At 35.5% G+C, this 13,628-nt stretch overlaps 1 protein-coding gene across 3 annotated transcripts in view; it reads left to right on the top strand.

Moving 5' to 3' along the window:
* The window catches only part of vps13c (vacuolar protein sorting 13 homolog C), a 51,012-nt gene that overhangs the window by 4,381 nt on the left and 33,003 nt on the right, over positions 1 to 13,628 (top strand). For 2 of the 3 annotated variants that reach the window (XM_079587389.1, XM_079587388.1), the window contains exons 4-23: positions 154 to 249; positions 2,086 to 2,187; positions 4,640 to 4,749; positions 4,872 to 4,931; positions 5,056 to 5,115; positions 5,224 to 5,304; positions 7,667 to 7,724; positions 8,706 to 8,833; positions 9,384 to 9,490; positions 9,573 to 9,744; positions 9,942 to 10,004; positions 10,096 to 10,231; positions 10,329 to 10,423; positions 10,819 to 10,961; positions 11,104 to 11,296; positions 11,743 to 11,857; positions 11,965 to 12,101; positions 12,185 to 12,317; positions 12,396 to 12,513; positions 12,584 to 12,719. In XM_079587389.1, coding sequence (XP_079443515.1) covers positions 154 to 249; positions 2,086 to 2,187; positions 4,640 to 4,749; positions 4,872 to 4,931; positions 5,056 to 5,115; positions 5,224 to 5,304; positions 7,667 to 7,724; positions 8,706 to 8,833; positions 9,384 to 9,490; positions 9,573 to 9,744; positions 9,942 to 10,004; positions 10,096 to 10,231; positions 10,329 to 10,423; positions 10,819 to 10,961; positions 11,104 to 11,296; positions 11,743 to 11,857; positions 11,965 to 12,101; positions 12,185 to 12,317; positions 12,396 to 12,513; positions 12,584 to 12,719 — 2,243 coding nt within the window. Of the gene's footprint in view, positions 1 to 153; positions 250 to 2,085; positions 2,188 to 4,099; positions 4,163 to 4,392; positions 4,462 to 4,639; positions 4,750 to 4,871; positions 4,932 to 5,055; positions 5,116 to 5,223; positions 5,305 to 7,666; positions 7,725 to 8,705; positions 8,834 to 9,383; positions 9,491 to 9,572; positions 9,745 to 9,941; positions 10,005 to 10,095; positions 10,232 to 10,328; positions 10,424 to 10,818; positions 10,962 to 11,103; positions 11,297 to 11,742; positions 11,858 to 11,964; positions 12,102 to 12,184; positions 12,318 to 12,395; positions 12,514 to 12,583; positions 12,720 to 13,628 lie in introns of all 3 variants that reach the window. The other variant, XM_079587387.1, reaches the window with a different exon arrangement.

Here is a 13,628-nt window from a genome sequence, read left to right on the forward strand (position 1 = left end):
GAAGTGGTTTGAGTGATCGGATTTAAATCCGTCTTGAAAGCGTTCCAGAGGGGATTTTTGATGTGTTTTAATGTTTTAACTAGAGATAATTGCTTATCATGATAATAGCAGATTGTCCGAGAAAATATTGAATTGAAAATGTCTGCTCTTTAGGTAAACTGACTCTGAAGATCCCTTGGAAAAACCTTTACAATGAAGCAGTGGTGGCCACATTAGATGGATTATACCTTCTGGTGGTTCCTGGTGCAAGTAAGTGCTTATAGTTTTTTGTTTTACTTAAAATGTTCCTAATGCAACACATCTCTTAAAGTGGAAGTTTAAATGTTTCATATATCTAGCTTAAAGCATCATGCTGTTTATGTCATGGCACTTTACTGCAGTCATTTGTCTGCATAATTTTTTCATTTCTTTTTATAACATCTCCTCTTCAGAATAATTGCATGATTTATTTATAACCTAGATGGTTTCCTGCCTTTTAACAGAGGGGTGTATACAGTTACTGAATTCAGAACCACATACTAGTATAATGCTCTTTCTACTTTTACAATACCTATGACAGAAGTAGTAGAAGTAGTATGCTAGTTTATGGTTCTGAATTCACCAAGCGTCTTGCATTATACGCTACTTTACACTGCACAAAGAAACTTTAATTATTAGTGAAGATTGTATTAATGAAAACTAGATACTAGAATCAAAATACTGTACACTTCTACTTTTGGATATTTTTATGTTATGCATTGACAATGAACAAACAATACCTAAAAACTCAGTAACTCTTGAACCATTTGATTATCTAAGACTGTTATTTTAATGCATAGTAAAAGCAGCAGTTACAAACATAATGAATAACTGAATTTCTTTGACACAGTATATATCTTTTATTTCTATTGGGCTGCTTCAACTGACCTTGTCTTTTACATGTTACAGCTGAGTCTAAGTTATTTTCCTCACCTTGCAATGGTAAGCCAGGTGTAGACGGTGGGTAGCAGGGTGGTGGTTTGGGACCCGGTTTGGGAGAGGATAAGCTGCTCTTGTGTGTATCTGACTCTTTGATTTTTATGGCAAACTTTATTTTTTACCTGCGGTTACAATGTCTAATCATACAAATACAAGAGTTTGTTTTGGTGAGCCTTTGATAGCATGTATTGAAAGTCTCTTAATCAAGTGTTCAAATTGTTTACAGTTTTTTCCCCCATATTTCTTTTGTGCTCTGCTTCATCTTATAAACCGATCAATTGTGTATAATGCATGTAAGTAAAACGCAGTAATCAAATTATTTTTAAAGCATGAAAGTCTGTCTCTGGGAATGAAGACAGTCAAGTTCTAAATGCCAATCAAACATTGTTTTTTTTGTATACACAAGCTTTTCTCTTTGGGAGCATATGATTAAGCCACATACTCAAAACAACATTGTGGGAAGATGTGCTGTGAAGTTTGATTGCTTCAGAATGAGATAATAGAACGAATACACTATCTCTCTAATGGACTGAATTGCCTCAGGAACTCCACAACCCCTTTTGGTTTCTCTAGAGTCTAGAACAAAAATAAGCAATAGCATTTTTTTTATCAGCCATTTCCTAGGGCTACTTTGCAATTGTCTCTGTCATTACTCTAATGAAGACGGATAAACAGTGCCAGCATGTACAATCGCAGACATTGGGCTTTTTTCCCCCCTCATCGATTCGTCTAAAACCAGTCTTTCCTGATAGAGCTTTACGAGTGGTTGCCAAAGCAGAGAATAGAGCCGCAATAAATATCTTAAGTCTGCTTGAATGAGCAGCATTGGACTTCAGCTACTTATTAGCCACAGTGCAAAGAGAGAGAGGTGGTCATTGTAAATAAATTCTGTTATTACATGGTTGATCGCTCACAGTGTGTGAATCTATATTTGGGTTTTCCATGTGTACATCTGTGCATATTCAAAGACAACGTTAGGTGGCAGTTGTAAAACCTGTTTAGTAATAAATGTAGTAAATTAAAGAAGTAATTAAAGTAGTAAATGAAAGACTTCTGAGGTGTGAATGATATTATTGGTGCCTGTGATGTTTGTTTGCCTCTAACCGTGTGTGTGTTGTGTGTTTGAAGCGATTAAGTACGATGCGGTTAAAGAAGAGCGTTACCTTCAGGAGGCCAAACAGAAGGAGCTTCAGCGCATTGAGGAGACCCTTCAGCTGGTCGCTCGCAGAGGTGAGAAACCACTGGTTTGTTTGTTTACACTGGATGTAATAAATTCTTGAACTTGTGCATAGTACATTTTTGCTAGCTCTCTCCTTATGGTCTCTGTGCAATTTATACACACGTGTTGGACATTTAACTTTATTAACTGATGTTCATCAATTCATTTATCCCCATCCATCCATTCATACCATAGTCAGTCTTTTTCAACCTCATTAATCATTCATTCATCCATTTATTTAAGGTTGTTTTACTTAATAAATCTGCATCATGACAGTTTATCTTTAATTGCTTCTGGCTGTTTTAAGGTTTATATCGTCATCTAGCACTAACTTAAAGGGATAGCAGTAGAATATGGCAAACCTTTAAGATTGCCTTCTCTTTAAGAGCACATGTGGAGTGAGTTGTTGTGTGCATGTAACTGTAATAAAGTTCGCTGAAAGGAAGGAAGAACTCAGGGTCGGCGTTACTGAGGCTTGTGGTTTTTTATTGATTTTGGCACAAATCCAACATAAAGACACGTGCACACTGACTGCGCTACGCATAAACTCTTTTCTCAAATAACAAAAACTGCCAGAGCGTTCACTGTCCCCACGAGTCCTCAGCCTGTCTCCTCTCATCCAGCCACCGTTCATCAGTGGCTTTAAGCGGTCGCTCCGCGCCAATTACTGCAACGGGACACAGTAATGTTTGTCATTATGCACATTATGCACCTACTACTCGTCTCCTCTCTCTCTCTCTCTCTCTCTCTCTCTCTCTCTCTCTCTCTCTCTCTCTCTCTCTCTCTCTCTCTCTCTCTCTCTCTCTCTCTCTCTCTCTCTCTCTCTCTCTCTCTCTCTCTCTCTCTCTCAAACATTTATATAATTGTTATATGTCCTTCTCTCTCTCTCTCTCTCTCTCTGAATTTCATGAAAAACATGAATTATACTGAGATGTGTTTTAAACTTCCTTATAGTTGTACTGGGACTGTCTAACCAGCATCCCAGGGTTCCTTATTATTAGGAGCACTTATTTGTCCTAATTCAAACTGTATGTTTAGATTACTAAATACATGTTTATCCATCTTTTATATTGAACATTATAATGTTATGATATGTAAATAAAAGTATTTACACGACCTTTCAAAAGTTTGGAGTCAGTAAGATATTTTTTTCAAAGAAATTAATACTCTGCATGAAACGGAAGCATTATCTTCGCTATTGTGACATATTTTCGAGTGAAACAGCTTCTCCAATGATAAAAAGTGTAGGGCAGGACTTTGTCCATTGTTAAATATTTGGATCGTTGTGATTTACTTTTGGAGTGATCATGTTAGTGACAGGTTGTCCAGCCCTCGTCATCAGGCAAGGAAACAGAGGATGCTGCAAGAGGGAGAAGTTATTTTTGATTAAACAATATGAGGGCACTTGTTTAAAAAAAACAATGATGTGCACACTGCACAGATAAATTATGTATAATAATTACTGCAGTATTCCATGAAAAAATATCTGCACAACTGTTTTAACATTTCATCTTGCTATCACAGTAATAAATTACATTTTAAAATATATTTAAACAATTATTTTACATAGTTATAATATTTTACAATATAACTGTTTTACTGTGACCAGATAAATGCAGCCTTGGTGAGATAAGAGACTTTTGAAGTTGGGTTTTGGTAGTGTGTTTTTTTTAATATAGATTTATAATATTGTCCATTTATCTGTCAGTGGCCACAGTATGACAGAATATCTATAGAATTTCAATATCGGTGCATCCCTACATTCATTGAATCACATCAAGCCTTCAATCAATTCACACCAAACATCCATCCACCCACCCCTACATTCATTCATGTACCAGTCCATCTGTCCATCTGTACATTCAGATCTCTATCCTTAACAGCTGTGTGTGTTTGCTTTGTGCTGCATCTCATGGACCGCAGGCTCTCAGGCTGGAGAGTTTGTGTTTGATCTGGAAAATTATATGTATAAGAATCCACCACGGGGTACGTACAGACCCATTCTTATAGCAGGCCAATCAGACACCCGCCTTCTGTTCAAAGAGACATACTTTTTTTTGAGTGTTTACTGAGGGTGTACATGTGTAGACATCTTTTTTCCTTCTCACTGCTTGGTGTGCTTTTGTGCATTTGTATGCGAGTGAGTGTTTATTGCTGCACTATGATTCTTTTCTACCTCACCAACTTTTCTCTCTCCCCCAATGCTGCGCTCTAAGACAAAGGACATAAGCTTAAAAAGCATAAAAAACCCTTTAGGAGATCTAAAAAGTATGAACATAAAGCAGGTGGGTGGCCCGAAGCGACTGTGATCGACTCATCGTGGCAAATATGAGCAAACTTTATTCTGTTTGTTGAATTAAATATGTTTACATAAGTGTTGGATTAAGGCATTAGAATGACAAATAGGATGGGGTTAAGAATAAACCCTTCATTCATGTTTACTGAATATTTTTTTTATTTCAGAGAAGCCTCAGGAGGAAAAGAAAGACTCGTTCACTGAGAAACTGGCTACACAAGTTATCAAAAACCTCCAGGTCAAAATCACAAGCATTCACATCAGATATGAGGATGATGTAAGTGTTGACTGCATGCAAGCTACGTGTATTTTTGAATGAAGATGTGGCTTTTAATTGTGTAATTAAATGGTACAAGTTTGTTGAACTTCTGTGACAGGCATTTTCTCTCTGTGCTTCAGGTGTCAGACCCTCAGAAACCACTTTCTATGGGCCTGACTCTTTCAGAACTCAGTCTACAGGTGCTCTCTCAAAATACTTTCATATAAATGTCGCAAAGTGAAGCAGGCTCTATTACAATTCATTTGAAATGAGCAGTTCTTATTTACACACTCTGGTCTAAGTAGCAGTTTTTCTCTCTTATAGACAGCAGATGAGAACTGGAAGACTTGTATTCTAAATGAAGCTGCAAAGATCATCTATAAAGTAAGACAACAGTAGTATACATGTCTTATTTTCCATAATTATAAGATTTCACACAACAAATGTGGTTGTGTGTCTTACTTGTGTGTCTGCGTGTATTCTCTACATAAGCTGGGCCGCCTGGAGTGTTTTTGTGCCTATTGGAACGTGAACAGCCCAATATTCTACAGAGGCTCCTGGGAAGAGATAGTGGTAATGTGCCTTTCATATTTCGTAACAGATAAACTCTCTGGTGGTGTTTATATAGGATTTTCATAGTATTGATCTAGTATTGAAGGCTGCTATGTTGTCGTCAGGCATTGTAAATGGTGCATCATATTGAACAGTTTAAAATCTGATCTGATCAATCAGATTAAATGCAAATAAAAATATTGTCATCAATTACCCTCACTTTGTTCCAAACTGATGAGACTTTCATTAATCTTCAAAACACAAATGAAGATGATTTTTAATGAAACTTGAAATATTTCTGTCCCTCCATAGAAAGTTTTGACACTTCATAAAGACATTGTAAAAAAGTAATCTTTTTAATAAATTTATCATAAATATGAAGATTTGCAATTACTTTATATGATAAACAGATTTCATTTAGGTTTTTATTCAGGTATAAACATTGATTGATGCACCTACATCGAGTGCATTATATATGATAAACGGAAGCTCATCTGTACTTGTTTGATATAAGATAATCAATGAGATTTGTACGCAGTAATTGTACGCATGCTTGCCTGACATGATCAAGATCAAATTTTGGGAAATTTAACTACAATTTCCCAAAATTGTATGCTCGCACATCAAGAAAGTACAGTTACACTCCCTTTTACCATATTTGATGTTCTTGATGTATGTGTGCTGATTAATATTATTTATTTGTGAGTAAAAACCTGCATTAAATCTGTTCATCATAAAATTAGTGTGTCTCTTCAGAAGACTTTGATTAAACCACTGGATTCATATGAATTGTTTACAACCTCTTTATAAACTTTTTGAAGCAGTACATGGAGTTTCAATCGAGGGAAAAAAATATCTCGGGTTTCATAAAAAAAAAATCTTCATTTGTGTTTTGAAGATGAACAAAAGTGGAATGACATGAGCGTGAGTAATTGATGATGACATAATTTCCATTTTTGGGTCTTCTAAACTTTTCATTTAGAAGAATTGCATTTGTGTATTTTGATTTTAACCATTTATATTGGTTAGCAGTCACATTGTAAAACTGGGGCTGTACTGTAGGTATTATAAAAGAAGGACAATAAAAGTTGATAATAAGAGTTGTTAAGACACATAATAAAATATAAAATACATTTGAACTTTTATTATTTTATAGCGTGATGAGTATTTATTTATGATCATATCAGGAAGAAAAATGGACGATTGTAGTTTATCGATGTTGATAGTAACTCCGCAGCTGAAAGCTTGTACGGCTAGTTTGTGAGTCAGTCTGAAGACTCTTTTGCTGGAGGCATTATTTGACTCATCTCTTATCAAGGCTTGTGACTTCTAAGTAAATGCAGTGATGGTTGAATTTGCTTGGATCCTAGCACTTTTTTATATTTTAATATCTCCCTCTCAGACACACGTTTGATCTCTTTCTTATATCTCTTAATCTTCCTTAGTCTCTCAGAGAGGCAAAAGCAGTATTTGAACTTGCTCTCAGTGGTTTTTGCAATCAGCTTAACACAGACTTCCTCTAATAGATAGCAGCATAACTAACTCTAGTATAGTAGTATAGTATGCACATGCTCTTTGTCTAACTGTCCAGGCCTGAATGTGCTGTCCAATGGCTATTAAAACCCCCACTACATAAAATAAAATCTAAACTTTGGTAATGTTAGCTCTGTTTATCTGTATTAACAGTACTGTGTCCCTGGTTTACCTTTTGTATCTCAAAAGAGTCTGCTGTGAGGTTTTCAGCTCTGATTGCTTTAAATGACCTCTAAATAAATACATTTACTAATATTTTGATGTATTTATAGTTTGGTAATATACATCAAATGTATGTGTCTTAAAATGGGCACGCAACTAAACTAGTTAACTAAACAAAATGGTGTTTATCAATCATGATGGTGGTTTCTAATGGTGTGTTTGAGGGTGTGGTTTGTATAATCTGTGTGGGGGATGCCATGCCTACTGGTAAAGAAAATATACTCAGTTAGTAAGAGGCCTGAGTTCACACAAAAATAATGTGCTGCACAAAAATGAGATTTTAGCATTATTGTGCTTATAGATTTAGCTTATTGTGTAAGGGATGGCTTTTTCAGACTTAAAAAATATTATTTTTTTATTATATATTTATAATAAATAAAATGTATAATATAATGTTTATATATTTTTTTATTATATATTTATAATAAATATATAATAAATATATAATTGTTATATGCCCCCCCCCAGGTTTAAAAAAAAAAACCTGGGATTTGTTTTGTATTTAATTCTAGAAATAGAATCTGCAAGTTTCTTAGTTTTATTTATCAATTTACATTTGTAGCTAATTTGTAAAAATTTATCTAAAACACCTAAAATCACTTGATATTGCTTTTTTGTGTGTTTGCAGGACAAGCTGAAAGCAGGAATCAGCTCAAAAAATGAGGAACTGCGAGACTACCAATACAGTATGTATTATCGGTAACACTACAAAAAGGTTTCATTAGTTAACATTAGTTTACTACTTTAGTTAACAATTTAATTCAAAGAATGAACAACATACTTCTATAGAGTTTTTTTAAACATTGTTCATTTCAACATTTAATGTAATATTAAAATTGTTGTAGTGTTGTAGTAAAGTTGTATTGTTTAACATTAGTTAATGCACTGTGAACTAACATGAACAAACAATGAAAGACTATATATTTTTTATTAACTAACAGTAACAAAAATGAATAAATACTGTATAAAATGTATTGCTCATTATTAGTTCATGTTTGTTAATACATTAACTAATGTTAACAAATGAGACTTTATTGTAAAGTGTAACCGACGCCGTATTATCTTATCCACAGAAAGTTAATGACAAATTTATTATTATCTGGCCTTGAGCTGTTTAGTTTAGCTTTGCCAATATGTTTTGTTGTTGTGCTCAACGGAAGAGGTGTTGAAATAATATTGATATAAATATTAGACATGTCAAGGCAAAAAAGAAAAACATGGATGTTGAAAGCCTTAAGAGAAGTAAATGGTAAATTGTAAATAGTAAAAATTTATATGGATAGATCATGTTTCGCTGTTGCAAATCCTATTGTTTTCATGCTGATTTGTCTGTGTGTGTTACCTGCCACGGTTTCTTTTTGATTTTCAATTTAAACAGGCTATGTGATCTCAAACTGCACACATGACACTCCTTATAGCACACAAACTCCAGTAATCACAATATGTACTATTTCTACTACAGCCCCATAATTACAAGTACTAAAGTTAAACCACAAATGTCAGAAAGAATGGTAATACAGTTCCAATTAACACGCATATGAATGCAATGAGCGTTTGCCAGTTATACATAATGAAATTACATTAATGGTTTAAGGATTTATGACCAACTTAACAGCATCATAAACCATGGCACCCATCATGATGAACTGATTTGTTTCTTTGTACAGTTTTCAAACCCATTTTTGCCTCTGCAAGGATGTGCATCAACCCTAATGCTGAAGTTGAGCTAAAATCACCCAAAGCAAACCTGCACCTTGAGGTTCAGAACATTGCAATTGAGATGACCAAGCCTCAGGTATTGTCATTTGTCATATTGCGTACTCTCAAATTACAATTCAAAAGTTTGGGGTCACTAAGATATTATAGAAAAATCTATAAAAAAAATACTGTTCTTTTGAACTTTCTTTCAAAGAATCTCGATAAAAATGTATTGCTGTTTCCACAAAAAATTTAGGCAGCACAACATTGATAATAATAATAAAACAAAATTTAGCTTTGCCATCACAGGAATTAATAAATCTTTTTAATGCTGTATATTTAAATAGAAAACCGTTATTTTAAGTGTAATAGTAGTATAATAATATGATTTTACTGTATTTTTGATCAAATCTCAGTGAACCTAAGATACTTCTTTCAAAAACATTAAACCTAAAGTTTTGAATGGTAGTGTGCTTGTTGGGAAATGTACAGGACCACTCTAGATTGATAATTACAGATATTTAACATAAATACATGCACATTGTTACTCAAAATATTAATTATTCTGTTGTATAATTGTATTGGGACTGGTTAATTATCTTGGGTCAAAGCCGAGATACAACAATGCTGTTTTTGGGGTGATCTAGTACCTTTCTATGGTGGATCTGCTGGAGTCTGTAGACTGCATGGTGAAGAACGGCCCCTACAGAAAATTTAGGCCTGAGGTTCCAGTGCACAGAAATGCCAGGCAATGGTAAGTGCATTAGATCTTCATTTGATGATTGGCTGATTAACTGGAGCTTGTTGTTTCTTACATGGTTCCTTTGATTGATCAGGTGGAAATACAGCATCAACAGTATACTAGAAGTGCATATCAAGCACTTGAACCAGATGTGGGACTGGGCCAACATCAAGAAGCACAGGCACACGCTTAAGGCTTACAAAGCAGCATACAAAGACAAACTCACACAGGGCAAAGTCCGAGAAGACACAGAAAAACAGATCAAGGTATTAGCTATGTATGAAACCAAATACAATGTACAATGTACAATTTTCAATGTACCTTTTCATACAAGTTGTTATGCTGATAAAATAGTTTATAATGATTGAAGGAAATTAATAATAAAAAAAACATTTATTTTCCACTAACAGTCTCGACTTTTGGACCACACTGTATATACATTTATTTATTGTGTTTCCCTCAGGAGCTGGAGAAAGTTCTGGATGTGTTCAACATTGTATTGGCCAGACAGCAGGTTCAGATGGAGGTATGAAAACATTTACTAAAACAGAAGGCTACTGATATTTTGATATTTTGAATCCAGTGTAGTACTGTAAGTTCACTTTCTCTCTCCACAGGTGGTTCGGTCAGGACAGAAGCTGGTTGCTAAAAAGGCCACCCCTCAGAAACAGAGTGGAGGAGGTTTCTTCGGCAGTTTTTTTGGCAAGAAAGAAGGGAAGAAAAAAGAGGAAGAGGAGGATAAAGAGCTTGAGAGTGAGTGCTTTGTCTCTGATATATTTGCTAAGCTTGCCTTTGAATAAATGCTTATGTTGATGTACGTACGTATTTATGTACATGTATTTGTTATCAGATATTGATTCCATCATGACTCCTGAAGAGAAAACTAAACTCTTCACTGCCATTGGCTACAGCGGGAGCTCGCATAACCTTACCTTACCAAAACACGTGAGTGGAAAATATACATTTACAACACTGTGAGGGTGCAGTCACATTTAACCTTTTTTCGGCAAATTTTTGTTCGCGAAATCCAACCATTTCAACAAGAATTGACGTGATCAGTATTTTCGATTGAGGGTGAAAGATTTCTCTACACATACTTCGCAGTGGGTTAAATTTGGTCTTGTGGATTCAGTGCATTGACCAACAGACACTGTTTGACGGCGATTTTTGTGTGAGTGTGCTTTACACATAGCTACACTATTGACGATGGATGTGTTTTTTGGCTAATGTGACCGCACCTTCATAAAACATGTTGCGCAAGATGTTTCAGATACCGTATTTTAAGCATATCCTCCTTAGCCTGGACATATACTCAAATATATGTATGTGCTTATGTGCAGTATGTAGCTGTGATAGTCAACTTCAAACTGTTGAGCACCTCAGTAACATTTAGAGAGGAGCCTGGTGTTCCAGAGATCCTCAAAGTGCAGATGATTGACCTCAGTACGTCCATCTCACAGAGACCAGGAGCACAGGCCATCAGGTATGTATTATGAATGCATACAGGGAAACCCTTTTCATTGGCCAACAAATATATATAGGGCCTTATATAAAGTATACAGTGTCTTTAGGAGCTCAGTTAGTTTGGTTGATATGGTTCAGTGTTAAATGTGTGTGTTGTGTAGAGTGGAGGCTAAACTGGCACACTGGTACGTGACTGGTCTGCAGCAGCAGGGGGAAGTGCCGTCTCTCATAGCGTCAGTCGGGGGCTCTGACTCCTCTCTGCTCAGCGTGCTCTTTGAGCTCAATCCAGAGGACAGCACAGCTGACCAGCTACTCAGAGTTCATTCACAGCCTGTAGAGATCATCTATGATGCCGTAAGAGACAAAGTGCACGCACACTATAGTTGACCCTTTAATTTCAGACATTGGAGTCATTAGATATTTGGATTTTGGTTGCAGATTACAGTTACTTTCTTTTATTTAATTTAGTTGCACAAATATCATTGTTAGAAAGTTGACAAAGATATGTCAACATTTGGTCAGTCCTTTGACTGACCAAATGTTGACATATCTTTGTCTACTTTGTAACAATGATGTGTGTGTGTGTGCTATATTTAAAAAAAATAAAACAACATAATTACAAATAAAATTACAATATTTAGATAATTCGACCAAATATAATGTATTTATTCATATAAATATGTATATATATTTTGTGCTTAATTTTATGTAATTAAATAATATAATTTTTTATTTTTTATTTTGATTATAAGCAGTTAGCCTTACATTTGTAGTGTACCATTAATTAACCTGTTTTATAGCTGACAGTCATCAGCATAGCAGAATTCTTTAAGACGGGGAAAGGAGTTGACCTGGAGGTCATCACTTCAGCAACACTCAGCAAACTTGAGGAGATCAAAGAGAAGACAGCAAGCGGTAACACTCTCCTCATTTCCCATCATCCCCAGAGAAATGGTCACACTGGGAGAGGGTATGTCAGGAGCCATCAGTAATACTCTCCCTTTGTCTTTAAATGAATACAGGTTTGTCTCATATCATTGAGACACGTAAGGTGCTGGACTTGAGGATCGATTTAAAACCCTCCTACTTGCTGCTGCCCAAGTCTGGGTTCTATGATGGCAAATCAGACCTCATGATTGTTGATTTTGGTTACCTGCAGGTGAGGGAGGGAAGTAAAAGCATATTTAACAGGAGAAATCATTCTGCTCATGGCTGACTATATTTGTGTGCATGTGTGTGTAGTTGAACAGCGTAGATCAGGGCAGCCATCAGCAGGTATCTGCAAGTTTCTCATCACTAGAGGAAATCATGGATAGAGCATATGAAAGATATTCATTGGAGCTTCGCAGTGTCCAGATACTCTATAGCAAATCAGGTAAACACAATGCAACACAGCAAAAAACTGAACTGCCTGAACAAGCTATTTTATTCACCCCGGTGGCTCTTTTTGAAGGAGAGAAATGGAAAAATGCTCGTCTTGAAGGCTTCTCCCATCAGCACATCCTGCAGCCAATGGACTTCACACTTCAACTCGCTAAATGTATGGTGGACAAAGATTCCCGAATGCCCAGGTTAGCGTTCACTCTCTATCGCATGTCTCTTTTAATCCTCACACATGCACTAATATCCGTTCCTTTCCAGGTTCAAAGTATCAGGGGAGCTGCCGTTACTTCATGTGAAGATCTCTGACCAGAAGATCCAGGGTGTTCTGGAACTGGTGGACAGTATTCCTCTCCCTCAGGCTACCTCAACCCCTCCTAGCACTCCCACAAAAAAGGTCAGAAAAAACAACAAATGAAAAAAGACAGTCTATAGCAGTACAGTCTCTCTGTATTGGCTCATGAATGGTAGTTTCTTGGTAGGACTCCACAGGTATTTGATACTATTGTCATTGCTGTTGTTTTTCTGAGATCCATGAATATTTCAAGCCTCTAAAACTAATTGCAGTGCACTTATTGCTTTCAGAGTCATGTGCTATGTCCAAATCCATAACAAAGAGTTGCTTGCTTTTATATTTAGTTCTTGAATTTGCTCTGTGAGCGTGACAGTACAGCTTCAGTCTCCACAGATTACACAACTCAGGAAAGACATTATCCACAATCAGCATCACTGTCTCTCTACCCAATGAGCCATGTGCTGTATCTTATTAGCGGACTTGCTGCCTCAACAAGCAAGAAAAAGCCCTTACTAGTTTACTCCACAAAATAAATGTTGAAGGATTTTCTAGATATCATCATCTAGATATAAAATAAATAATAAATATAAAATATACATTCAACATTTTTGGGTCATTAAAAGTTTTTAAAGAAATTCATACTTTTATTCAGCAAGGATGCATTCAATTGATAAAAAAAATACTACCGGTAGATTTAACACTACAAAGTATTTCTATTTCCAATACATGCTGTTCTTTTGCACTTTCTATTCATCAAAGAATCCTGAAAAAAAAAAAAAAAAAAAAAAATTAAGGAAAAATATTGTTTTCATCATGGTTAGTAAGAAATGTTTCTTGAGCACCAAATCAGCATATTATAATGATTCTGGAAGGATCATGTGACTGAAGTAATGCATACCGGAGTAATTCCTGCTGAAATTCAGCACAGGAATAAATTACTTTTTTTCATATATTAAAATAAACAACAGTTATTTTAAATTGTAATAGTATTTCACAATATTACTGTTTTAC

This window comes from Phoxinus phoxinus (genome assembly GCF_949152265.1).
Source record: "Phoxinus phoxinus genome assembly, chromosome: 2".
NCBI lineage: Eukaryota > Metazoa > Chordata > Actinopteri > Cypriniformes > Leuciscidae > Phoxinus > Phoxinus phoxinus.